A 27,044-nucleotide genomic window follows, 5' to 3' on the forward strand; every position below is an offset into this window, starting at 1 on the left:
GTCTATTCAGGCATGTTGTCGGACTGTTCCGTTGTAAGAAGGTGCAGTGACATTTGCGGGACAGCGACAGTATGTAGGACATGAATCACGTCAAGAAATACAAACACTCAGCCGCCTGCTCCTTTTTTAAGGTTTCTCCGAGCAGCTGCTCCGTGCTGCCTCCCTGAGGAGCTTATAATAAATAGCCAAGTGACTTCATGAAGTGTTCTCCCGTGCGCTCTCACTCATTCTCCACTGTGCCACTGCCATCACTCCACATCTTAGAGACTGTGCCCAGCATTTCAGCTTGTTGTAGTTTGTTTTTTTAGGCCTTCACGTCAGTGGATATTTTTGCACCAGGTCCAGGATTGGCAACAATAACAGAAAATGCCCCCCGCCTTTGTTCGGATATCTTTTTAAATATTTACAAGTTGTCATGTCATCTCTGACTGGAAGAGGAAGAGAGGGGTTTCCAGCCTCGATCAGAGGAGGTCTCTGGGTAAGTCCGATTTGTTCGTTTTGGGCAAAATTTGTTAGCATTTGTGGGGTTTAGAGTTTCTTGAGAGTACTGTTGCACTAGAAAAAACAAAACACTTGGGTGTGGTTACAGTAGTCCAAGTCGATTGATATTTAATTTCCCCCTGCCAAAGCCCACATACATCCTTATTTATCATGATTTATTTCTCAGAGCGCAGAAGTGCAGCATCACTTTGAGACCGCAGGGAAGGACCGCCAGCCCAAGGAGCGCCCCTCTCCTGTGGGTGCCGGAGGGTCCAGGGGCGACCCATATCGGAATATGTGCCAGAGAGCAGACGATGTCCCGTCTTACAAGTCCCTCCCTGGATCTGTAGGAGACCGCATCCGGACAACCATGTCCTTTAGGACTATATGTAGAGGAGGCTCCATGTCGGCGAATCCCGGCTTTGGGAGGTCCGATCGGAAAGTTGCTCGTTGCGAGAAGTGCTCAGCGACCCTTGTTGCTCTGAAGAAACAAGCCCTTAGCCTGGCTGTTCACCATCACTTCTCCTGCAAGGTCAGTGACAATGATACTGTGATGGGGATCAAGTGGCAGTCGTGACAGTGCAGCCGTGTGCTTTCGAAGCAGTCTATATAAAATTTCGTGTTTGGACTCAACAGACAACACGTAACTGAAATGAAACAGGAGCTGAAAGCATATGGATGCTTATCAGCAGGTGGTACTGGTGTATATTTGTTACATTAATTAAAAGAAATGCACATTCATATTTTTTGTGATGCAATTTAGTGACAAAAGTATTCACAAACTTGCTTTTTCCTCTCAAATAACCTCTTTGGGTATGAATATTGTGAATTGAAAGAATAAATATGCATGAAAAATGTTAAAAGCAGACATGAATGCTTCAGCGAGGGCCGATAAACTCTAATAAACCTGCTGTGAAAACATTTTATGACACTTATGTCACACAGAAGCATAACTGGTAGTTCCTTTTGAGGCTATAGTGGTGATGCTTAACAAGTGTTCTAAGGCTCATGTGGGACCTTCGGTGCTTCCTTTTAGAAGCGTGCATGTTTGCACATTCATCACCACCAAAATCCATCATTCGCCAAAGTAAACCAGTGACATTCCTGCGCCAGTGGTTTTAAATGGCCATGAATATTTCATGGCGACATCCCTGTGTCATCTCCACAGTTCTCTCCATTGAGGGAAGGCTATTTATTTTTGTCCTCTTAAGTGGGATGGGGTGTGTCATGTTTTTGGAGACCACAGGGAGAGCAGGAGGAAGATGGGAGGCACCGTGCGGCCACAGACGTGGTCAGTAGAAATCTGATAAGCCAGATCTAGCTGCTCGCAGGTTTATTGATCCAAGCGTGATTTCTCAGTAGCATCATGGGTGTATAACGTCATCTGTTAAGATGGAGTTGCTGCTGTCTCTGCAGCACCTTATACTCTATCTGTCATCAGTCTAACCTGAAATTCAGTCTGGCTTATTTTTGCCTCTTTGATACATCAGGATTATTATCCCTATATATTATTTATGAGGGAAGTTTATTTAGCACCAGCTGTTTCAGCACGTTTAGGCTTTGAGTGAAATTTTGCAACATTTAAGAGCTCCTGTTGAACTCCTGTGAGGGAACATCGGTCATTGTAGTGTGTAGGAGGGAAGGAGAAACAGTGCGTGCTGGATGCTGCTGTGTGTGTCTTTCTCAGGATGAAAAACAAGATGATGGTTTTTGATTCCTTCTTGTTAGCTGTGACAGCCGGGCCAGACCTGAACCTCAGGTGTCAAAATCTCTGTTTTAAAGTAGCACGATTTTACTTGTTCTAACCTCCTGTTGTCAGATTTTTCCAAATTAAATTGGATTTTTTACATCCAATCCAGATAGCAGCTGTCTATTACAGTAACACAGTGATGACATGACATTCAGCAAAATGCTAATATTGGCTGAAAAAAGACACACAAACACTGACGTCTCGCTTTTCCTGTTTTGTTTCAGACAAAAAAAGCCCTTCTTCCAGGATGACATGCTAGTCTCCGAGAGTTTCCAGTGAATTGAGATTTATGACATGTTCCATCCACTCGTGAGATGCAGTAAACACAGTTTTTTCACTGGGCTGTTAAAGATCATAAAGACAGTGTTAATCAATACCTCCATGTAGAAAGTGGCTTCCCGTGACTCTGTTCTCGTATACTCAGTGATCATTCATACAGCCAGATATCAAACAGAGCAGATTAGACTGTTACTGTGTCCTAATGTGAAGATTGCGCTCGACTTATCTTATTTTGTCAGTCAATTACAGGCGAGTGTTGTGCAATAATAAAAAGGTACTATAAACAGCAAAGGTTTTTCCTGTCTGTAACTCCTGTTGCCATGTTCTCTCACTTGTGCAGGACTTGAGTGACCTGTCGGCATTTCTTCATGAAAACCTCCGGGTCCATAGTCGGTCCACCACGGACTTCAGAGAAAGAGACCAGGGGGAGTGTGGAGCCTGCGGTACAAACCTGTACCAGCTCAAGCAAGAGGCCATCCATGTGGCTCTGAGCCGGGGTCAGGCATTAGCCAAGCCTTCTTTTGAAGCCAGCCTCAGCACTGGCTCACTGTTTGGACAAATTGAAGCAAAGCGAGGAGACAGGGCTTCGAGGGAGGCTCTGGATCAAAGCCACACTCCTCAGAGCCCACGCAGCCCCAGGACGCCTCAAAGGACCCCACAGACCCTCAGACGAAGGGGGCCCAAGCTCCCCAACCCTGATATGGGCCGCTGGGTGGAGGAGCAGCAGCAGCTGGTGGCTTTTAAATCTGCATCCAGAGCTAATGGTGTCACCACAAACCCTTACCGTCAGGTACCACTATGAGCCCTTTTCTTAGCATTGAATCTCACATACCCTCCTAACGAGCTATATGGGTAATGTGTGCCTTTACGGGTGCACGTGTCAGCGAGCCAGTGATTCATAGGGCCTAATCAGAGCCTATTTCGATCCCGTGGCTGAGTGTGTTGTTCAAAAGTACTTTTGCTAATGGAATGGAATTGGGTCATGATTTACCTCTGTCGCAAGAGCCGGCCGGTCAAAAAGCACTTGTGATCAATAGAGGGACGGTCGTATTAAACACTGCGGCTGGCGAAATATGCATTAGTGTGATAGAAGGTGGTTGAGTGTGTCCTTCCCAAGTCCCCAATAAAAAAAAGATTATAAACCTGTACAAGGTGACTGAGAACTGACTTTTCTTTACTCAGTTGGCTCATTTTCTCTGTAAGCCAACAACTAAAAATACCCCAAATCCTTCATTTAATGTAGTTAGTGACAGATTCTAGGACTATATTTGACCTGGTTGACAGATAATATGTGTAGGCATCACAGTTTTCATTTTGCTGAACCACAATGTTATTGTAAACTGCATATAGATATATCTTAGGAGGGTGTCTACAGTGTAAAATTGCTTCAAGGGTGGAAGTTTACCGGGAGCTCTCTCAAACAGCTCAGGGACAAGGACAATTTCATGCTAGCATATTCACTAAAGGAGCTATTCCTAACATTAGCATCCCTGTCACGCTTTGTCTCTGCCAAAGCTAAAAATTGATTTCCATTCACTAATCGTAAAATCTAAACTTAGTCCTGCTTCTGGTACTGATAATAAGCTCTTGATATATACTTAGTGAACTGCAGACACGGGGCAGCTTGAGCTTTTAAGGATCTGAGTATAATGTTAGCATAAAATAAAGTGTGATCTTACATGCTGATAGCACACATTTTTAGAATCCTTCTTAACATCATAAGCATCTGTGTAAGGTCCTTTTAAAAGATTTACCATTTTAAAAAACGGAGTCAGCTCTAGATTGCATTTTCACTCAACTCTGAGAGTTAGCACTACCGGAGTTAGCTAGCTGATAAAAATCTGCTAGCAGCAGTTGTCAAAAGTGGCAGTCACCATCCAGGAAGAAAGTCTGCTTTGTGTACTTTTGTCTGAAATAACAGAGCCATTGTTTGAAAAATGACTGAGAATTTCAATTTATCAGCCCGTGTTATCACTATGTGAGAATACTAAGGAGTGCTTAAATGGACCAAAGGAGTCTTCAGAGATTCTTTTAAAAACTGTTATTTTGAAGGCACGTCTAATCAAATGTGACAATAACAGCGCTCCTGTACTGTGCACGGCTGTGGAAGAAATGATTCGTACGTGTTTCAGTTTGAGAGCAGATCAACTGAGGTTTTTACAGCTTCGGTGAAAGCGAAAGCGTAGGACGAGAAGTGAGGAGACGCAAAGAAGGGCAGCGGGAGAAAGGAAGAAGAGGAGAGAAGGAAATGAAGTGTGCAAGATTGGAGGCAAGGAATGAAAGGGTTGAAGGGAAGGAAGGGCAACGAGGAAGGAGAGGGGAAAACAAGACATCATAAAAGACCGCATGAGGAATTGGAGCAAGGGAAAGTGAAGCGATAAAAAAAAGATTACGACAGAAGACGCGAGTCAAAAAGCAGAAAGCAGGAGGGTTCGGGGAAGTGTGCATTATCCATATTATCTCTGGCTTCCTCATTCCCGACAATGACCGCAGATTTCCTCTGGCACTAATTGGCACTTTGCGTTTGTGATGCTATGAAAACAAAAGTTGACTTTGTTATCTTGCCTTAAGAACGAGCTGAGCCGCTGCTGGCTCAGAGGCCTGCAGCACGAGTGCAGAGTCGACCACGCCGCTCACACACACAGACACACACTGTGAACTCATGAATGAACCCTAAACGCCCACGCTGGAGCGTTGGAGTGTTGGAATATATTCGTGTAAGGCTGCTTGAGTGATGATGTGACTATGTGTCACATCTGAATCACGTTTTGCAGTCACTGCAGCCTTCACAAACTATCCTTCACACTCCAAATGCAGTTGGCTGCATCTGTAATATGACTAACGGTGTATGTTAACCCAGCGTGCTCCTCTCAGCCTGCGTGCCCTACTTACACAGACGCCCACCTCATGTTCCTCCCCAGAGTAATTCCCGTGATAATAGCCCCTTTTGGAGTGGGTGCTGCAGTGCAATTACACATTTGGATTTTTTAATGAGCTTTTTCCCCCTGCAGGCTACAGATGATGCCTATCAGAGCTGCAGGGATGTCGGGGCTGTACAGACCACCTCTAAGATCCCGCACATATCCAGAGTGGTGTCCATCGCCAACACTGCAGCTATGTCCTTTCTGACTAGGTAAGCCAATATATGCACACCAAATAACGGCAAGTGTTTGAAAAGGATCTGTACTGGCTGCACCAGGAGTTTCCGTGCAATGACACACCCCCTCACTTCTTTCCCGTAGGGCAGCTGAGAAGCTCAGCCTGACACTGAGGAAAAAGGGCCATGCTTCTGATCCAGCTCCCTCTCAACTCTCCACCTGCTTCAGGGAAATCATCCAGAAAAACCCACCGCCCGTCCCCACCTGCCTGCTGCAAGCTGCCACTAGAACCAAGGACTCGCCCAGCGTTGGCAAGGTAGACTTCAAATTCTAGCACATCAAATTGATCTGTACTACACTGAAACACATTAACTGCTCAGAAATCCCATCAATTATGATACTTGGAGGAGAGAACATAATTTAGGCACTTACTAAAATGTGTCATGAAGCAAAAACAAAGCAGAAATTTTAGTGATCACCAGGCTGGAGACCATTACTTACACTGGGGTTGGATAAAAATGCACGCCTGCCTATTTATTTATTTTCCCTCGATGACACGCTGCTGCAGGCCTAAATGCATTTTATAATTTGCTTATGCAGGTCTGACTAAAAAATGTAAAACTGTAACCAGCCACTCATTAATTGTTGCTAAAAAGAAAGTTCACAAGAGAATCAGAATTTAAATGTGTACATGTGTGAGCCTTAGATAAAAGGTTCCCCAACCGTAATGTTCTGCTAACAACCGCTGTTGTTCTAGTATAGACCACCAAAAGGCTTCAGCACTGGCGGTGTGGTTGTCAGAGCAGTAGCCATGCTTAATTTATAGTCCTTATCTTAACCGTGGCTCAGGGGGTCGGGAAGTGCATCTGTAACCGGAAGGTCACCGGTTTGATCCCCGGGTCCTCTGTCCTAGTCGTTGTGTCCTTGGGCAAGAACCTACTGGTGTTGGCCAGAGGTGCCGATGGCGCGATATGGCAGCCTCGCTTCTGTCAGTCTGCCCCAGGGCAGCTGTGGCTACGACTGTAGCTGCCTCCACCAGTGTGTGAATGTGAGAGTGAATGAATAGTGGCATTGTAAAGTGATTTGGGTGCCTTGAAAAGCGCTATATAAATACAATCCATTATTATTATTATTAATGGAGTGGAGCAGCCTACGCCGTAGTGGTCGATGTCATTGTTTGCATTTATGCTTCGATGTGTCTGTGTTGTTCTGTCACAATAAGTCAAACTGAGCTAATCTCGTTGAACAACAGTTGCATCAGCACTGCGAAGGGAGAAAGACTGGAAAACAGTCTAAAGTCTCCGGGAACTTCATTTGTTTAGTCGATCACTAACGGAAATATCTAGTCAGCCAATCACATTCCAGCAGCTAATGCATTCAGGCATGTAAACACGGTGAGGTCAACTTGGTGAAGTTCAAAGTGAACATCAGAACGGGCGAGAAAGATGACTTAGGCAATGTTGGCGATTTCGGACATTGTCGTTGGCGCCAGACGGGCTTGTCTGAGTATTTCAGAAACTCTGCTGGGAGTTTCCCTCACAAACATATCTGGGTTTACAGGAAATGGTCCCAAAAAGAGAAAATATCCAACCAGTGGCATTTCAGTTGCACAGAGTGGATAGAACGGTAACAGTACCTCAGCAACCAAGATATCTTCGATATCTTCGATATCTTGGTTGCAATGGTTGAAAATCCTCTCTGAACCTACAACATCAGAATATATTTTTAATCCCAGAGGAAATGACGTGGTCACAGTTGCTCCAAGACAGTAAGAACAGTAACTAACAATGTACCTTTGAGCAGACGAGCTAAAGCAGCAGACTGGGTGCCACTCCTGTCAGCTAAGAATAGGAAACTGAGACTACAGTTCACATGGAATCAGTGATGTTCCTTAACAGAAGATTGGACAAATATTGTCCAGTCTGATGAGTCTCAGTGTCTGCTCCAGCAGTCGCATGGTAGGGTCTGAATTTGGCATAAACAACACGAAAACATGGATCTATGCTGCCTTGTATCAGTGGTTCAGTCCGTGCTGTGGGGGATATTCTCTTCAACTCTCTGTCCAAATAGCACCAAGTGACCATTGTCTGAACACTACGGGCGACACACGTATCGTTGCTGACCACGTCCATCCCTGCAGTATCCTCAGCAGGATAGCGCACTCAAATAATCTAAAGCTGGTTTCTTGACCATGAGCTCACTCAGATGGCCTCAACAGTCTCCAGCTATCAACTTAATAGAGCCTATCTATCCTGGTATTATGGACCAAAGTATTTCCAGCACTTTATTAAATCTACAAGGAAGAATTAAGGCAGCTCTGAAGGGAAAAGGGGGTCCAACCCACTACCGTCGAGGTGTAACATGTGAAGTGCACAGTAAGGGTTAGTCATCATACATGGATCACTGGCAGAATACTGGCTCATCATTTTAAGCAAGCTACAATTACAGTCAATAAGATTTTTCGCTCACTCAAGTGTTATCCTGATCAGTGTACAGTGTTTTCATGGCATATTACTAGCAATAGGATCAATCACAAAAATTGTGCTCTGCTTTGCTATAATGTGTACTTAGAATTCTGCACATCAGGCTAACATGATGGATTTAATGCAGTGCTATAAATCAACTGACGGCCACCACTGGATATAATGTGCAGCATCTACTGACTGCTTTATAATACACACAGACATCCTGCATGCATTATTTAAAAAGGAAAATATATATAGGTTTCACTATGAAATACGCCACTGGGCAACTACGTGTCCTGTATTGTGAGGTATAAATATATAGAATAAACCTGGACTGGTGACTGATTGACAAAGAGCCCACAGGCACCATCTTGGAAGTGTTTTGACCATCCGTGTTGTGAGGTAAGGAGATCTCAGTCAATTTGGACGAGATCCTATATCACCCGTCCGTTGTGATACACTGTAATGTGGTGCTAATGTCTCCATCTTGTTCTCCTCCTCCCTTCTCCTCACCTCCTCAGGGAGAGAAACTCGGGGAGATCAATATGGCTGGGGGCCCTGCCCTCGTCTCATAGATGGACTCCTGGGTGTAGTCTAGAGTTACAGATAAGGGCTCAAATAGACCACACCGCCGGCCACACCTGCTTGAGCACTCAGCTTTGTACATCTAAACGTGCAAGAATATGCATGCGTGTGCGAGTCGAGGAGGATTTTCTCAGCTTGCAAATGGTTCTCCTGAATAATTTAACCCTCATAAAAAGAGTTTGACAGGTGTTCAATATGGTTAAGAAACCACTTCTTGCGTAAGGTATTAAAATCATGAGGAAGGGAAAAAAATCCTTCATGTGGCAGATGGAAAATGGCTTTTCAAATTCAGTCAATGTAGGATGATCTCATCATGGTGTAATGCAGTCCTGTGCATTTTCAGGAAAACCACATTTGAGTGGGTGTCAGAACATACATCTACTTGCAGTCTTGCAGACCTGAATTCAGAAAAAACAATTTTATAATTGGCTTATAAGCCCTAATAGGGTGCGCTGTCTGGTATATGCTGCCTTGTTTTCCTGCAGACCAAGACCTGTGAGCCTTGTTAGGAGCCTGTCAGAATCAGGATATAACTCGATTTAAGAGCTTAAAGCCGCTAAATCTCAGACTTCCTCCAGAGATGTGCATTAAGGAATTAATGTCACGACATGCAGAGATACAGCAGGAGGAATGCATTGTCATGCAGCTGATGTATGATGTATGAGGCGGTTGTGTAGTTGCTGCACTGACTGAATCATGTGGTGTGTTGCAGCCTAAAGGTAATATGCTTTTGTTTCAATTCACCATTTTATTCTTGGTTGTCAGTTCATTTATATTTGATGTCCTTACAAAACAGGCGACTGGTTGTCCAAAGACAGTTTGTCTGTTTAGCTCAACAAAGTTCACCTCCATTGCTTCAGGATCTCAAAGATGCCCTAATACTCTTTGACATTTATCACTTTGTTCTGCCCAGGTTTTCTCTTTTCCAGCTGAGGATTTAGACAGTATTTCAGCCGCCTGTTGTTGAACAGCAGGGGCTCAGAGCACAAGTCTGACTTTTCCTTTACTCTTCAGCAGCTGTTTTTGGAGTCAAAAACCTCTGTTGGTAATCATACGTTTAAAAAAAAATGAATGCATAAACAGAACAGACACCATATCGCTGCTGTTTGCTGTGGTCTGCACATAAATCAGCTAGCATACATACACGCTGTACAGTAAAAGCAGAGTATCTAGTCCCTTTATGCATTTAATAAACTGTAGAGTTTTCAGATAAAACAGTCTGACTCTTTCCTAAAGGCTCCATGTGCGACATAGTACTGCTCAGTCTTGCCTCATTGGCGTTTAGATTAAGATCTCATTTTGTTGGTACCTGCTAGCATTTAGCGCTGTATATTTACATGCTAGCATCATGTTAGCGTTCAGCTTTTTAGCTTAGACTGGACAGTAGCAACAAATACATTATAATGCCATTATAATGAGGTTAAAGCATTAAATATTAAACAATACAGACATTTTACAGTTTGCCTGTAGCGTCATGCCATGATGATATGGTGGCTAGCACTGCAGCAAGAAAGACCTCTTTTTGTTGTTGTTTTTTAAACCCACAGTCCAAAGAAATGCTTGTTGAGGTTAGGTTCACGGGAAATACTAAATTGGCTGCAGGTGACCAGCAATCATTGTGCTAGGCATGGGGCAGACTGTATCAGCTACAACACAAGGTGATGTGGCTTTTAGTTAATTAGCTGTAATTGTGGCTAAGACCAGCCTGGACGTTATGCTCAGTCCATCAGGTTGTAAACAAGACTACGCTACAAACAGCTAGAGGATCTATGAAGCCTTGCTCATCCGTAGTGTTGCTTTACCAAATATTAACAAGAGCGTGCTACCATATTCACAATGCTACAACAAGCTCTCACATGCAGTACTGATGGCTGGTTAGAAGTCTTACTCGGGTATTATAGATTCCCTGATTAATGGAAACTTCAAAGCAGCATTACACGAATGGCTGTTTCCCCCCAAACTCAGGTTAAAAATGAAAGTAAAATAAAAGCATTTAAATGACTCTAAATTCTGCTCTGTGATTTGAGGACGCTTGAGTCTGTGTAACCTCCTATAATTGAATGGGAAGGCTTTTCTGACAAAGCACCCATATCTGATGAGCTGGGAGTGAGAATGGGTTGGTGCTGATGCTGCAGTGGGTATGTCCAACCTTCCTCTGATATTTGATAATTTCCCACAAACAGCAGGGCGTACAGTTCATACAGCAAACACAGAGCGCAGCTAAAGCTGATGGAAACTGCATTTTTGGGTAAATAATAATTTGAGATTAAGCTCATGCTCTTTGCAATCTCATGACAGCTGTTCTTACTGTTATTTTTTCATACAGTATTTTTCAGTTGGACAGATATTTTGTTCTGTACTGTGTCTAAATTTCATCACGACTCTGTTTCCATTTCCTTTGGCGAACAGGTGAAAGTCGTGCTGAGGGTGAACCCATCGCTGTCAGAGAGCCAAGGCCAACCACCTGTTCTCCGGATCGACCCGTCCAAGAAGAGAGTAACCATAGTGGAGCCGGTCACCAAAAGCCATCAGCGTGCTACCATGACACTGGGCAGGGATGGCAAAAGTCAGCTGAAGACCTTCACCTTTGACAGTGCATATCCTCAGGAGTCAAGCCAGGTGTGGCTCTGTTGCAAAGCATTTAAATATGACTTTAGTTGTTTCTATGGTGATCAGGTTGGCAGACAGTGGATTGTGTAGCATTACATGTATACAGCACATATTCCCTCCTCTTTATCCTACACTGTTAGTTCCCTCTCTCTGTCTGATGACCTGAAAACTGATAGGCCCTGGATAGCCACCACAATTACACAGTCCATCAATTACATTCAGCCTTATCCAAGCTCTGCTTACAGTATCTGAGCCCAAGGGAATCAGTCTGCATCCCCGTTCTGCTTTGCTCTTGCTCTGTACCGAGTGCGCTTCTTCACAAGCTGCTCGCTGTCCTTTGTTCTCTCGACCAGGCCGAGGTGTGTGCAGGCGTCTTGGCTGATGTCATCCGCTGTGTGCTCAGCGGCAGCGATGCCTGTGTCCTGGGCTTGGGTTGTGCTGATGTGGGTGAGTAATCGGTCCTTGTGAGAGGCCATGGGTTAAAATCTCAAGATGGGAATGGGATGCTTTTATCATCCCCGCCCCACCTCCTCCTCTATCCCATTGCAATCTTTCAGCCTTTCTTTATCACTTCAAACTCCCTCTGTCCTCTCGATACAAATCTCCAGCCTCCTCGTGTCTTTTGTCTCCTCTCCCAGTCAGTTTTCTCTTTTTTGCTCTTTAAAAAAACCAACAAACAAACATTTCCCTTTAAGTTATTCATCCTTCACCTGTTACTTTATAAATAAAAGCCTGATCATCAGTTATACAGCATGCATGTGTTTGTAAAAGCTTCCCATTGTTTGACGTTTTAGGCAAATATTTCACTTCATTTTGCTGAAGCGCTGAGCAGAAGGGCCTGCAAACAAAGTGGACTGTGATATGTTGCTATTAGAGAGATGGAGCCCTGCACTTAGCGGTAAAGGGGTTTAATAGATTTGTAGCACACACACACACACACACACACACACACACACACACACACACACACACACACACACACACACACACACACACAGACACACACACAGGGTAAGGACAGGGTCTCCTTGGACCTGCTTTTTCACATGACGCCACTCTCCGTAAATCTGATTGAATTAGTTGGCCAGTACAGACTACATGTGGCCCACGGCCAGGGGGGCATCAATCTCCTCCACAGAATACTATTCTCTCTGAATAACGGCCGCTCGGCCTTTAATTGGAGTAAACCAATTCTCTTATCCTCATTCAATTAGAGTTTGGATAAGACGAGATAGGGTGAAACAAGCCCATAACTCAAGAGTAATGTGGGGCAAAAGTGCACTAGAAAGAGACACAATATGGCATCGGTCCATAAAAACATTTATTTGTCTATTCTTGTGAGATTATATATGATGTGTTTTGTTCGTGCCAATGCTTTCCTGCAATTAGCCCCATTTCAAGACTTTGCTATAAATCTGATTATCTATATATCCATATATAAAATCTTGCAGATATTTTTTATGACTGATATGAAATCTTTTATTATTCAGTCATTTCTGCCTGCAGTGCATTGAAAGTGAACGTGTGCTCTGTGATGTGCTGTTTTCAGCACGCCTCCTCCCCTGCCTTTATTTCAGTGTTAAGATGTTACAGTTCGATGTTCATTATTTGGTGTGTACTATTTTGAGCCCATGGCCTCAGCTACGACTATGGCCCCATTGTGTTTGGTAGCACACGTGCAGAAGCCAGACGTACAATCATTTTTAGCTGAGCTACCCAAAAACTAACTCTGGCTGATGATGCTTTTTTTTGGAAAATTAAAAAAATAGTTCCCTTGCTAAGTGGAATAAACGACTTGTATCTCCTGTTACGCACGTGAACAGCAGAAGCTGTGATTTTATTTATTAAACAGCCCAGAAAAACTGTTTCTGACAGCAACACGTTGCATTGATATGGTTAGTATATTTTTCAGACATAAATAATATAAAAACTGATTGTGCCACTCAGACTGTGTATTTGTGAATGTAGTATATATTATGTGGATGCATACCTTCATGTATGTCATATGTAGTAGGGTTTTCAAAGGACTCAAGGCGGCCCACAGTCCAACTAAGTACACTCTTAATAAGTGCACACCAAAGAATCACAGAGGGATCCCTAATTAGCAAGAAGGTGCTGTTAGTCAGTTGCAGCTGATTCATTGATGATCTGCAGGTGTGAGCACATTTTGACAGTTTGCTGGTTTGGAGCATTCAGGTGTGGTTAACAGAAGGTCACCCAAATGTGTGTAACCCATGCTTAGACGGTGCATAAGAGCTACATTTCAGTTAGCCTCAGTTAGCATGTTAAAGTTAAAGTTCATTAAGGCACTGCTAGAAAGACTGAAAACATATAGCTTGTTTGGATGGCAGCGTGGCTTAGCTTTCAGGATCAGTGTCCTTTGAACAGAAAACAGCAAAATGTTGGTGCTTGGCTGTAACACACAGCAACATTTGAGCCAAAACCCAAACAAACACAACAGATCAGTATAAACACCTGATACCAAGTGTCAGGCACGGTGGTGGAGGTATGAGGATTTGGGCTTATGCAGTCACCTGGGAACCGAGTAGTCAAATAATCACCATAAACTCCAAACTAACCTAGAGACAAATGTGAGGCTCAGCCAGCTAAAGCTGTGTCATGCAGCAGGCAATGACCCCCAACAGTCAAGGTGACCCACAGTAGAACTTATAAACAAATGCCTGCAAAGTTCAATGAACTTAAGCAATGTTGTAAAGACAAAAATTGTTACACAACATTGAAGGCTGATACACTCATTGTCACGGTCCTGGGTCTCCTGACCCAGCGTTTTTAGTTCTTTGTGATTTTCGTATTATTGTACTTGTGATTTATTCTATGGCTTCTAGTTTTGATCCCTTGCCCTTCATGTCTCCCTGTGTGCCCCTCTGTGTATCTGTGAGCCCTCGTCTCTCCTTATGTTTTATTCCATGCTTCCCCTGCCCATCATGTCTAAGTTCTCCCCGTGCTCTCTCTTCCCCCTGTGTGCCCTCTATGTATTTATGAGCCCTCGTCCCCTTTCGTGTTTATTCCGTGTCTCCCCTGCCTGTTATGTTGGTGTTCTACTCGTGCTCTCTCTCCTCCTGTCTGAACCTCTGTGCTCCCTGTTCCACCTCTCCCGTCAGTGTTCAGTTCACCCCGCCCTGTCTCGTTATGGTTATCTGTGTCAGCTGTGTTCCCCGTGTGCTCCCACTTCCCTCGTTAACCCTCTGTGTATTTCTGTCTGCGTCTCCCTCTGTTCAGTGTGACGTCGTCCCTCATGTTGTGTGGATCTCCCTGTGTCTCTCTACGTATGTTAGTTTACTTTTCCCAGTTTAGTTTTTGTATTTCCCATGTTCTGCCTTCCCAGCATTAAAGCTGTGATTTTGAGTTCATCCCCGTGTCTGCGAGTTTTGCGTTTGGGTCCTCCTCCTGCCTGCCACACAGCCGAGCCTTGACACTCATACAGAAATCAATTGGTTTAAATTAATGATTATGGTCTATAATAGCTGCAAGCCATCGAATCTTGGGGTGCACTTCATTTTTCATAAGACCGAATCGAGTCTTGCAAAAACTTCATTTTTATATATAGAAAATCTGTGCATCTATGTGTTCCCCTTCCACCTCAGGGTCCTGGTCCAGCATGGTGGGCAGTGGTGAGAACATTGGGAAGCTCGGCTTGATTCCTTGTGCCATCTCCTGGCTGTACAGCGCCATCGAGCGCCGCAGAGAGAGGACGTGGACCGATCTCAGTGTGTCAGTGTCTGCTATCGAACTGTGCTGCGGAGAGGAGGACACGCTGAGGGATCTGCTGGGGGAAGTTGTTCCATCATTAGGCAGCATCCACGACAGCCCGAAAGCCCACATTAAACTCCAGGAGGACCCAGTCTACGGAGTCCAGGTAGAACTGAAGGTTTTTACCATTAAGAGAAGGGATTGTTAAACTCCTGTGCCTCCCTTACCTCTGCATCGGCACGCTGTGGCCCAGTGACCCACATCTGTAGTAGTGGAGTTACTGTTGTTGCCATAAAAGTCTAATAAATCTTCATAAACACAAACCCAAAGTAGACAACAGGGAGCAAAGGTGATACTGTTTACTGCAGATAGGAGACAGCAGCAGCAAAAACCCCTTTTAAAGTTATTCTAATTGTTTCAAAAGAGACAGTATTCTCACGTTACACGTTCATGCCAACTAGATTAGTTAGATTAGTTGTCTGTGGTGCTTGCGAGCTGGCGTGAGTGTGTGCCCTCTGGATGTGAGAAACTTTTATTCATCTTTATTTAGACAATAATGGTCCGCACTGTGTTGGAAAAGATAATGGTGCTGGGAGGGAAACCTATTATGCTGCACAGCACATTATATCTGATTACACTGTGTCTGTGTGTGGGCGCCACATCCTCTCTGTTCTTTCAGTCAACACTTGAAGAATGACTGAAGCCCGAATGTTTTGCTGCTGAGACGAATGACACAAGATTCATTCTAACAATATTGAACCTGTTTCAAAATGAACAGTGATCAGCAACAGTGGGATAAATGTAACAGATGAAAGGGCTGATTTTACAGCAAATGTGCATCTGCTTCTTCTCTCCTTCAGCTACACAAGCACAACCGGGTGAAGGCCCCCACTGCCGAGCGGGCTGCTTCCCTCCTGGATGCAGCCGTCGCAGCACGTCGGCACAGTGACTTTATTACGTACCTGTGTGACAGCTCCATCATGTTCTTCACCCTTCACGTGCAGCCTCCACGTACGGAGAGCAGCACCATTGGAAAAGGTTGCAGTGAAATATTCAGAAACTGATTCTAGAATTTCGATATTTTATGATTTGCATCTTTTAAATCTTTTTGCATTACCTCCTCTAAAGTCCAACTGTATCGTTTCCGTAGGTTCCCGCGGCGCCACCAAGTTGACCATGATAGACGTGTGTAGTGGTATGAGGGGTGTCAACAAAAATAAACCCCCCCATTCTGAGCTGGGCCCAATCGTCCTGTCTCTTCTAAGTGGACAGAAAAGCACCGCAAACAAGTAAGAATCTAAAACAAAGGAGGAAAATTGTTTGTTCATTAAAAACTTTGTTTTCTTTAACCTATTTATACTCCGGGTTTACAAGCTGCAACACAGGCCACTGTAAACCACCCCAAACTGCAAATTCTTATTGGAGCTCTGATATTTATTTATTTTCTTCTCTTTTTATGTCGATTTATTAGCTTTTTTTTTGTGCGCTGATGTAACCGGAGCCTCGTCGGCTTGTATGCTGCACTGGATTTGCAGAGATGACAATAAAGTTTACTCTGACTTTGGTGCAGTTAAACCTGCGACCACAGACACTCACATGACGTTGCACTGTTTCTGCAGGATTGGGAAGTTGACGTTGCTCCTTCGAGAGTCCCTGGGCCACACAAATTGCCACACTACAGTAATTGCTCAAATCATGGATTCTTTGACACACCTTCAAGAGAACTTCTCTACCATCCAGCTTGCTTCTCGTTTTCGCAGGACACAGAAGAGGACGAAGGTAGTATAAATGACAGAGTCTAATCATGTCACTCTTTATCTAGCACCCCAAAATTGTTGAATGTTGCTTTGGATTTATAAGACTTATCTAATAGCATCGTCCACCTTCATCCGACAGCAGTCTACCTCATGTTCTCCTTGTGCGAGGAGTCTGACTAGAGAAAAAAAAGGGCTGCAGTCGTTCTCCCTGCGGGCGTTCCACTCTACCGATGAGGTAGACGTCGACATCCGTCCTTTTCGCCTGCGTGATGAACTGGATGAACGCTCCAGTAGTGAACAGTCTTGCGACACAGTCATCCAGATAGACTCAGACGGCTCAGTCCACCCCAGATCAGCCCCGAGGCAGGCGCAGCCCGAGTTTGTACCAATCATACCGTCTTTGCACCCTAACAAGGCGGACTTGGACGACCCAGAGTTTGCTGCTCTCCTCCAGGAGCTTCTGAGAATTCCTCAGCTGCAAGTAGAAAAGACGACAGAGTCAGCTCTTCTGGGGCAAACCGACGTTTTGAAAGGAGAAAGGAAGCAACCAGAGAGGGACTGTCTCAAATGTGACACGTTTGCTCAACTTCAAGAACGTCTGGGGTGCATCGATGGAAGTGAAATGACCATGGATGTGCTCAGATCTTCCTTAAAAGGTGCCTGTTTAAATAATGTCACTGTTAAGTCACAGCACCCGGAGGAATCTGTAAAACGCGCAGACACTGAAGCTCCACAGACACTGCTGAATAAGGGGCTGAGCTGCAGTCAGACCTCTGCTGGAGAAAAGCAAACAGACGGTGCTGGAGACAGTTTTCAGAGAGAAGATTCGGGTTTGTACGACTGTGAGGAGTGTAGTGCCACCAGTTCCAGCGAGGAACTGCTCAATCAAACTCTGGGTCTGAACGCGACCTGCCGCTCTGAGCCTTCTAACACCAGGACTCTTAAGTCAGGTAATGGGGTTTCTTCCAAGCGCTTTAATGTGGATGCAAAGGTCACGGCAGGGGCCAGTTCTCTTGCACTTGAACCTTCACACAAACAGGACAGAGCTGAAACTGCTGATTGGTTCAAAACAGACAAAAGGACCTCACCAGTTGGCAAAAGCTCCCCCATATCTCCTTCTTCTACGTGCTCCTCTTCACACTCCCTGGCTAAAAGTGTTGTACTCGGAGACGTCCTAAACAGTCACCCCAAACAGGATGTTAAGGAAATGAAAGCCACGATCACAGTGACCGTTCAGCAGCCGCTGGACTTAAAAGGTCAAGATGAGCTGGTTTTCTCTATGGTAGAAGAGGTGACCATCAGTGGAGCGTACGACAGAGCAAGGACAGGTGGAAATATTATTTGCATCAGAGACGGAGCTCATTCACAGGCACACGCTGAAGTCTCGGCTAGTTCTCAGCCAATCCAGATAATCAGCAACGTCAGCGAGGAATCTGCAGCTCCAGGCTCCTCTGGTGCTCCCGAAAGCTCTGCTGCTCATCCTGCTGGCACTGAAAAGTCCCAGCATCAAGTCAGAAGGGAGAAAAGGGTGTTGCCTTCATTTATTAACCCCATGTTGATTAATACAGACTTGGATTGTGACTTGGATTGTGCCAAAGACAACGAAAGTCACTGTGAAACTTTAGCAGGAGTCAGGTCAGAATCAGAGTCCATTAGAAATACAGCTCGATGTTCAGAACACAGGGAGGTCCTTCAGGAGAAGTGTGCACCTGTGGCTTCTCAGAAACACGTCAAAAAGACTGACAAGTCTTGTAGCCAAATGTCTTATGAGCCAGTCGTCTTAGAACATTTGAGTTTTTGTAATAAACCTTCAGACAACAAAACGTGTGAGCAGACAAACACAGACAAGGCCCACCCCAGAGACCGTGGGCATGTTTACTCCTCGAACACTGCAGAGCTTTCAGAGGGGACTGAGATCACATGCAGAGATACACCCAAGAGGACTGGTGAGTCACCTGGTTGCCAAGAAACCATCCTTTGCTCCTATTCAACAGGTAGCTTACCTCGAGCATGGCAAAGTGCCAAACACCAGGATGCCCACCTCGTAGACTCAAGGGGGCTGACATCATCCACTCCCTGCAGCCCAAGGGTAACTCTCGAGAGGAGGAAGGCGAGGCAGCACTCCCCTACTAACCACAACCTCTATATTTCCTCTCCTCAAAGATATGGAACAGACTTCAAACAGGATCCTGGTGCTACTTTCAGGAAGGGTATTGGATCTGTGATTGATAAATCCACTTCAGCAGTAAAACGTGATAATACAAGCAGGAGGCTCAGGTCACCGATGGAGGAGAGTGGCAGGCTTTTCAGTGCCAAACTACAGCAGCTGGCTAGACGGACGAGCTCTCTCGGGCGGATCCCAAGAGACTTTCCAGCCCTAGAAAGAGGCGGCAGCAACGCTTCTGTGAGCTCCAGGGGAAGCTCCAGGGGAAGTACTGAAGGAGCTTGTAAGTCTGGCTATAAAGGCAATTTTGAGGGAGATTGTACCTTTCCGAGGGCCAGCAGGAGCCCGAGGAAAAATCCTCGGTCTGAACATCATTTTTTCCCGTCTGAAAACCCTGCGACTCAGTCTTCTAGGCATATCCACTCCAAGCTTTCTGCTGTGGGAAAGCTCAAGACGTCTAGCCCCAAAGTCCGTCGATCGTCAGCTCCTAGCATCAAGAACCCCGGCGTCTCCCACAAAACCCTGCAGGACTCCATCAATCATAGTGCCAGTCTGTCTCCAGACAGTAAAACAGTCAGCCACGAACGCACATCCTCCTTTTTCCCCTCTTCCCCTCCACGGTCTCATCGCTCTATCAGCCGGACTCCAAGCCAGAGCTCCACATCCTCATCCACAAAATCTGCCATTCAGGGATTTGTTAACGGTCGCCTCTCAGACTTTCTCAAGGAGAGGGCCCCCAGTCCCACTACAGGAGGATCGGACCAAACGACCTCACTGCCCTCCCCGTACAGTCAACTGACATCTCCCCGCATGCCCGATCACCTGAGTGGGCACGCAAGTGACACCACCAGCGTGTTGAGCGGCGATTTACCACCAGCTATGGGGAAGACATCCCTGCATTTTTCTAACAGAAACAGTTTGGTGAGCAGTGGCTATGACAGCATGGTGAGGGACAGCGAGGCCACAGGCAGCAGCACCTCAGCCAGAGACTCAGTCAGCGACAGGAGCGGCTCCCTCCTCAGCGCGGCTCGCAGCGGCCGGCCGTCTCGGAGACGAGGTGGTACAGGTGAGAGCGCCTACGATTTTTATGTAATGAATTAAATGACTTTCACTTTTGGAAAGTTTTCAAGTTTGATTTATAAAGCAAACAAAAACAAACCAACAGAAGCTCAAAGCAGACGTTCTTATGCAAACGTTAGCGCCGCTGTTCGCCAACGCCAGCTTCATGGTGACATGGCTGGCTCATAATCTGACTGCATAACATATTAATGTGACATTAATGAAAGACGACATGTGTGCTGGACGCAGCCAGACCCAGTTTCCTCGCTGGCATTAAAAGCCAGATTGTGTAGGAAGTCGCATCATTAATACATGAACCCAGGAAGGATTCTCACTGATGGAAACAGAAAACGTTTGTGTGGTTGTGTTACACAGAGGGGTGTGTGCGTGATTATGCACGCTAACAGAGTCATGTTGCAAACACACTCACTGTTGTGATGATGATGGAACAGCAGAGGAGACACGACTTGAATAAGTATATGACTCTTAAATAGTCCCCTGAAATAATACACTGTTAACTGCTTTTTGTGCGTGCGCTCAGTTTGTCCTCATGTGTCCTCTTCTGTAACTAAAAGCTACAGTTTGAAAACATAAAGCACTCACTATCTTTTCCTGCACTGGCAGACTGACTCAAACTGAGAGTTGCAGTAATTGTGTCTCCGGTCTTGACTTCTGGCAGCTCTGCGGCTGCACTTTGGCCCGAGGCAAACTGTTGTTCCAGCAGGAACCACATACGGCAGCTCATGAATCGTTTCCTGCTGTAGCTGCCTCGTCTGTAAATGTGTGACTCACTGTGACTTTTCTATTTAATGCTCAACACTCACATTAAGAACCAAGAAAAGTCCACTAACATGTGCTTCTGCCTTACATGTGTTGGCGCTCTTGGCTCCAGGTACTCAGCAGCGCCACCTTTCCCATGATTCACCTCTGACCCTGAGACGCTCGGCTAGCGGTCTGCGGTCTCGCTGGATGGATCAAGGAATCCCAGAGGCCTACGAGATCAAGGTCTATGAGATCGACAATGTACAGAGGATGCAGGAAAGAGCAGGTGCTGGCAAACAGGTGCTGGGTTTATTTTGATTTTTTTTTGTTGGAGGTTAAAGGGCATTACATAATAAACAGTATGACCTTTATAACCTCTGCGAGCAACGAGCGAGAACAGCCACAAAAACAGGATTGTGGTTGTTGTTTTGTTTGTGACGTAGAACTCAGTTAGTTCTCTTTTTGTATTCGAAATGGTAAGTAACCATTTTTTGTTATGGAATAAAAGGACCGGCGTTAATGCTGCCACAATATCATTTTTTGATATATTAAATGGAATAAATTGAAATGATCTGCCGTCTCTGTTGCAGAGATTTGAGGAGACGCCGCAGATATTGTGAGGCGAGAAACCTCAGCTATGGTGTCAACTTAACAGACCACAGCGAATAAGAGTAGAATAAGATAAATAAAATAGAAATATCCTTTATTGTCCCTCACTGGGGAAATTCACGCGTTACAGCAGCAAAGTGACAGACAGCGTGCAGGTTCCCACAAAGCTTAGAATAAACAAGGAATAAGAGTCCCGAGCAAATTTACAACATAAGAAACACAAATGCTTTACAGTATTTTTAAACAGCAAAAAGTGCTTAAAAACAACAACGACGCACTACTGACAGTAATAATGAGGTGCCTCCAGTGTCTCGAGGTCATAGATTAACTCATGAAAATTATATTCCAAAAACTGGAAGTCGAGTTATTGAGCAAATCACAATTTAACCCTGTGTTTGTACTGAGCAGCTACAAGGTCTTCATACCTTTAACATATATTCATTTCCACCCATTTTAAATGTAATGTGTGTCTCATAAAACTTTGTTTTCTTATATGATTGATGATAAATGTGGCACATTTTTTCCTTCTGCAACGTAGTCCGAAGAATATGAATCCAGTAAACATATTAAATGGGAGAGAAATACAAAAGGAGTCCGTCATGAGTAAATCATAGACAGAAATGTCTTAGGAGACCAAACATCTCCCACTCGTGGGAGTATTTTTGCACGATGCTGCAGAAGAAGAGCATGCTTGATAAGCTGACTGTGTAAACCTCGCATAAAAGACCGTCTGGCATTTAAAATGCGCTTGATAGCAAAACAGGGTCCATGTGGTGACGTAATGTCCCACGACGAGAGGTCTGGCCCCGTGAGACGCCTCCCTGCCTCCACCACTCTCAGGCAACTTTGATACAATTTTAATGACCACATGGGGTAAACTGGGTCAGTGCTGCAGCGGCGAACAAAGACGTAGAACAAGCAGAGCAGAATGGAGGTAAAACACCAGATTTTAAAAACTGTAAATATGGATTTATTGACCCCCCCCCCCCCCCCCCCCCAAACGACTGCCATGCTCCCCCCATCTCTGCCCTAACATGATGTTTATATGAAGAGCAGCTGAGAGGTGGATGCTGTTTTTCATTAAAACCTACAAAGTACTCACATACAGTATTCCAGGGCTCATTGTTTAAATGGTGAGAGTAAATTAAATTTACTTAATTTCAGCTGTGTTTTAAAAATTTTTGAATAAATAAAAAAAGTGAAAAGGGTTGTGTTTCTGCTTTCAGGGGCCCACATGCTTCAGCGCCAAGCTGAAGCTCCTGGAGCACCGTCAGCAGAGGATCTCCGAAGTCCGAGCCAAATACAACAACCTGAGGAGAGAGCTGGAGCTGGCCAAACGCCGCCTCATGCTGGAGCCCGCCACGTGGAACCACGAGTGTCAGTGGAGTTTCTTTAAAAACTAACTGTAACTGTTATTGCTAATATCTGAAAAGAGTAGTCGTCATCTAGATTTAGCTTCCTCGAACAGCCTTTGGCTTCCACACTTCTCCCTGCCTTCCATTAATGTCTCTCTCAGTTCCAGCGACAACAATGAGCAACAATATCTAACAGAAACGAGTCCACTGGTCACCAGCAAATATATACAGTCCCAAAAGCTTAAGACCAGTTGAAAAATGGCAACAAGCAAGAGGAGGAAATGGGCATTAAGTTCATTAAAAACAAACTGAAACAGGCAATTTTTGGCGTGATCAACAACAACGGTGGAGCCATCGTCATCACTGAGTTCATGTTTGGAACTTTGATTTCTGTTTTGGGTTTTTTCCAGGCGTAAAACAGCCCGTTTCAGTTTAAGGACTGTATATATATCTTTGCATAGTACTTTGCCAGTGACACTGATAATGAGCAAGCGTCCTGAGCTTAACCAGCTAGCCACGGTGTTAGGTAGCAAAACTTCACACAGGCGATATAAAAACACGGACATATCCATCAGCAGTCGCTCAGTATCAATGAAGTCCTGTTGTGAACCTTAACCTTTCACTACCTTCATCTTAACTTTTGAAACCAGAAGCTATGCGTGGCCGACCTGACCGTGAAATCGAGGAGCGCTGCACACTCAGGCTAGCCTCCGGGCTTACCCTGAGTCACTGGACTTTACTTTCTGACTCTGAGAAGGACCATAGTGTTAAAGTCATCAAGACTTGTTGGTAGCAGCTGAGTCCATATAATAAACAGGAGAATACATTTAATGGTGTTAGAGCAAGAGAACAGAGAAGACTTCATTATAACATGTATGAACCCACAGGGACGCCTCTGCTGGCCGTGATAGGTAATACAGGTTTAAGGCACTTCCTCAATGGCTTCATTTTTTAGACTCAGAAGCTATGTTCATCTTTTATGTACAGTCTGTGTTCACACCATAATAAACACCCGGGCTGGTTAGCGAGCTAACTCTAGCGTAGCTATGCAATGTGTATCTGGCAAATCTGGTGCCAACATACTGACATACTGGTACACAGCTTATACACTGGTCTCTCAGCCATTATAGGCTATAAAACACAGGCTACAATACAAATGTACTTTACTGTTCTGGCTCGTACTAGGCTTGCACACAGATGGAGAGCATCTCATCTCATCTCATATCGTATCGTTTTGTAGGACCTGTTGTAACATTTCTGTATAGTTTAGCCATAAAATAAATATGAAGACATAATTCTGTAACTGGGTGATTTTGCTTGAAAGGTGACTGAAATGATTAAAACATGAGCAATCAGCTGATTAACTGGTTCAATGACTAATCATCTGAGCTCGCACTTCAGTGAATAAGCAAGTAATCAGCTTGTTATATGCAGCAGGCTGTAGCCTCCTTTTACAGGAGCAGCATCCACACTTCTCATTAGCACCATTAGTAATACCCTCACCAGCATGTGACATTTTATATTATGCTTTAATCACAGAGCACGTGATGCTGTTAAGGAATAAGAGGCTGTCACACCAACAAACTGCCCTGCTGGCAAAGCAGTTCTTACAGTATGAGAATGTTTTGTAATGCAATGATGACTTTTGTGGGTCTGAGAAAAATCTACCATGTGAACTTTGACCTCCACGATTTCATTCATCCTCCTTTTTGCTCATACAGTAACACACAGAAGTATACGCGGCACACTGACCCTTATTGTCCTTCCCCAGTCGACCTATGGCAGACGTTCGAGGTGGACTCCCTGGAGCATCTGGAAGCACTTGAGTTGGTGACGGCGCGGCTGGAGCGCAAGGTCAGCCTCTGCAAGGCCAACGTCATGATGGTCACCTGCTTTGATGGTGTCGCCGGGAGACGGCGTAAGAAGAGACGGCGAAAAACGGCAGATCATAGATTCACAGAGAGATACTGACCTACTGGCTGACATATATGTTTCTTTTAGACTATTATGTAGAACTTGTTGATTATCCATGAAGTTATCTCGGCACTCAAGACACAGAGGTGAGATCACCTCATGTATACACTTGTTATGTTTTGAAGTAGCACACTGCCTCCGGTCCCCTGGTGGGAATTCCTCTGCGGCATTTTAGACTTTCAAAAAAATCCAACTAACCTTTACTTCATGTTTTCCAGACAGTAGTTGCAGTTAAATAACCTATAAAGATGTGTGTTTATGCACTTTTTTAGCATTTGGCAGTATATTTAAAGCCATCACGTTCAAGCAGCATCTAATGCTAAAATATTTTGGTGCTAACGAGCTCGGTACCACAAAACTGCTGGCTCCAATGTTGGACAACGGGAGAGCCTATCATGTGTAATGAAACAGAAGCAGTCCAAAGTCTGTGTCTGCCATGGTTCTCAAAGAAATGACTCCACGTCTGATAATAACACTACACAACAACTGGCACTCAAACCTGTCAAAATGTGCTCTGGTTCTCAAAAGGCTCTACGACCGTAGAAATGAGGGATTAGATCCTGGTTCTCTGGGAAGTCTTTAGGCTCAGCAATATCATTTATGTGAATACCATCTACACATCTGTGCAAAACGGCTCAGGAGGCAACTACAGCTCCAAATGAAGCACTTTTGTACTCTGCTAAGCAATTAATGAGAAACTGTGATAAGTGGACGATCCAAATTGTGCTTTTCTTAAAGCCATTTTCACACAAAGCTTTATTCCAATTGTCTTTGTCTATCGCACGCTTTGACATGCTGACTGGAGTCAAGGCTCCAATGATCGTCCGATTAGTGGACTGGCCTCTCTACCTCCTGAGCCACAGCTGTTCCACTGGATGCAAACATTTACAATACCTCAAACTGTCCTTCTACAACAAACAGAGCAAAGCGAGGGAAATGCAACTGAACGTGACGATTATGTTCTTCAAGTTTCATGTGCTTTGCTGTTCTTCTTGATTTGATTGGTCAAACCAATCATGTACTCAGCCAACACGATGTCTTTGAGTAGCAACGTGATCAGCCATCGTAGAGCAGAAGGCGGTGCAGCTTTCACAAAAAGGGAATATTATGCCACCAATGATGCCATTGTGTAAATAGATTTTGGTGCTAAAACTACAAAAGTAGTGCATTTCCTTATTTGTAACTAATGTAAATAAGTAAATGTTTAGCAGGGATCTCAGTGAACTGTTGAATGAGCCATAAGGGAACAACGGTAGTGTTTGTGTAAGTTACACCAACAGAGAGGTCGGTGATCAATACACTGACTGTAAAACACATTAGTAAGTGATTGGAAGTAGAATAAAAGAATGCAGATTCTACTGACAGTGTAATGGAGGAGTAATTACTTTAAAGGAATAACGTCACGGTGTCTGAGGAGCCCTGTGGCTCCGAGCCACGACCCAAAGTGATCGGTGAGCAGTGCTGGGATGTCTACCTGGGTCGATGCGTTTAAATATACGGGAATCGCACACACGCACACACGCTGGATGTTTGTTGTTGTGAATCGTATTAATCAGCATGTTGTTGTCACTGTGAATAAATGAGCACAGCACTCCATTATGTTTCATGTGTGCAGAGACTGTGCATCCTTTGATTTGCAAAAATTAAAAGTGCTGTGCTGCTCCTGCTGCCATCACATCTGGGATCTTGTCCTTACTGGTCACCAGAGCCTGTTTTTAAGTGTGCATGTGTGTGTGCGTGTGTGAGTGCATGTGTGAGTGCGTGTGTGAGTGCATGTGTGTGTGCATGTGTGAGTGCATGTGTGTGAGTGCGTGCGTGTGTGCGTGTGTGTGTGCATGTGTGTGTGCATGTGTGAGTGCGTGTGTGAGTGCATGTGTGAGTGTGCATGTGTGAGTGCATTTGAGTGTGCATGTGTGTGTGCGTGTGTGAGTGCGTGTGTGTGTGCATGTGTGAGTGCGTGTGTGTGTGCATGTGTGTGTGTGCATGTGTGAGTGCATTTGAGTGTGCATGTGTGTGTGCATGTGTGAGTGCATGTGTGAGTGCATGTGTGTGTGCATGTGTGAGTGCGTGTGTGTGTGCATGTGTGTGTGTGCATGTGTGAGTGCATGTGTGTGTGCATGTGTGTGTGCATGTGTGTGTGCGTGTGTGAGTGCATGTGTGAGTGCATGTGTGTGTGCATGTGTGTGTGTGCATGTGTGAGTGCATTTGAGTGTGCATGTGTGTGTGCATGTGTGTGTGCATGTGTGAGTGCGTGTGTGAGTGCATGTGTGAGTGCATGTGTGAGTGCATTTGAGTGTGCATGTGTGTGTGCGTGTGTGTGTGCGTGTGTGAGTGCGTGTGTGTGTGCATGTGTGAGTGCGTGTGTGTGTGCATGTGTGTGTGTGCA

The 27,044-nt window shown here is 44.8% G+C and overlaps 1 protein-coding gene across 3 annotated transcripts; it reads left to right on the top strand.

Annotated features, from left to right (window-relative positions):
• The first annotated feature begins 58 nt into the window (after positions 1-58).
• On the top strand, positions 59-26,347 carry kif26bb (kinesin family member 26Bb). 3 transcript variants are annotated; one of them, XM_026142845.1, is made up of 15 exons: positions 59-478; positions 668-1,012; positions 2,850-3,299; positions 5,521-5,642; positions 5,752-5,923; positions 11,067-11,276; positions 11,621-11,714; positions 14,873-15,144; positions 15,839-16,016; positions 16,129-16,267; positions 16,598-16,757; positions 16,875-19,965; positions 20,851-21,020; positions 22,556-22,706; positions 24,456-26,347. In XM_026142845.1, the coding sequence occupies exons 1-15, from the start codon at positions 416-418 to the stop codon at positions 24,653-24,655; spliced, it is 5,817 nt and encodes a 1,938-aa protein (XP_025998630.1). In that variant the 5' UTR covers positions 59-415; the 3' UTR covers positions 24,656-26,347. The 3 variants fall into 3 exon arrangements, with proteins under 3 accessions (XP_025998630.1, XP_025998631.1, XP_025998632.1); XM_026142846.1 differs by having other exon boundaries at positions 16,878-19,965; XM_026142847.1 differs by having other exon boundaries at positions 20,851-21,006; positions 24,456-24,570.
• The last annotated feature ends 697 nt before the right edge of the window (positions 26,348-27,044 follow it).

The sequence above is a fragment of the Astatotilapia calliptera genome, chromosome 15, assembly GCF_900246225.1.
Source record: "Astatotilapia calliptera chromosome 15, fAstCal1.2, whole genome shotgun sequence".
In the NCBI taxonomy this organism is placed as follows: domain Eukaryota; kingdom Metazoa; phylum Chordata; class Actinopteri; order Cichliformes; family Cichlidae; genus Astatotilapia; species Astatotilapia calliptera.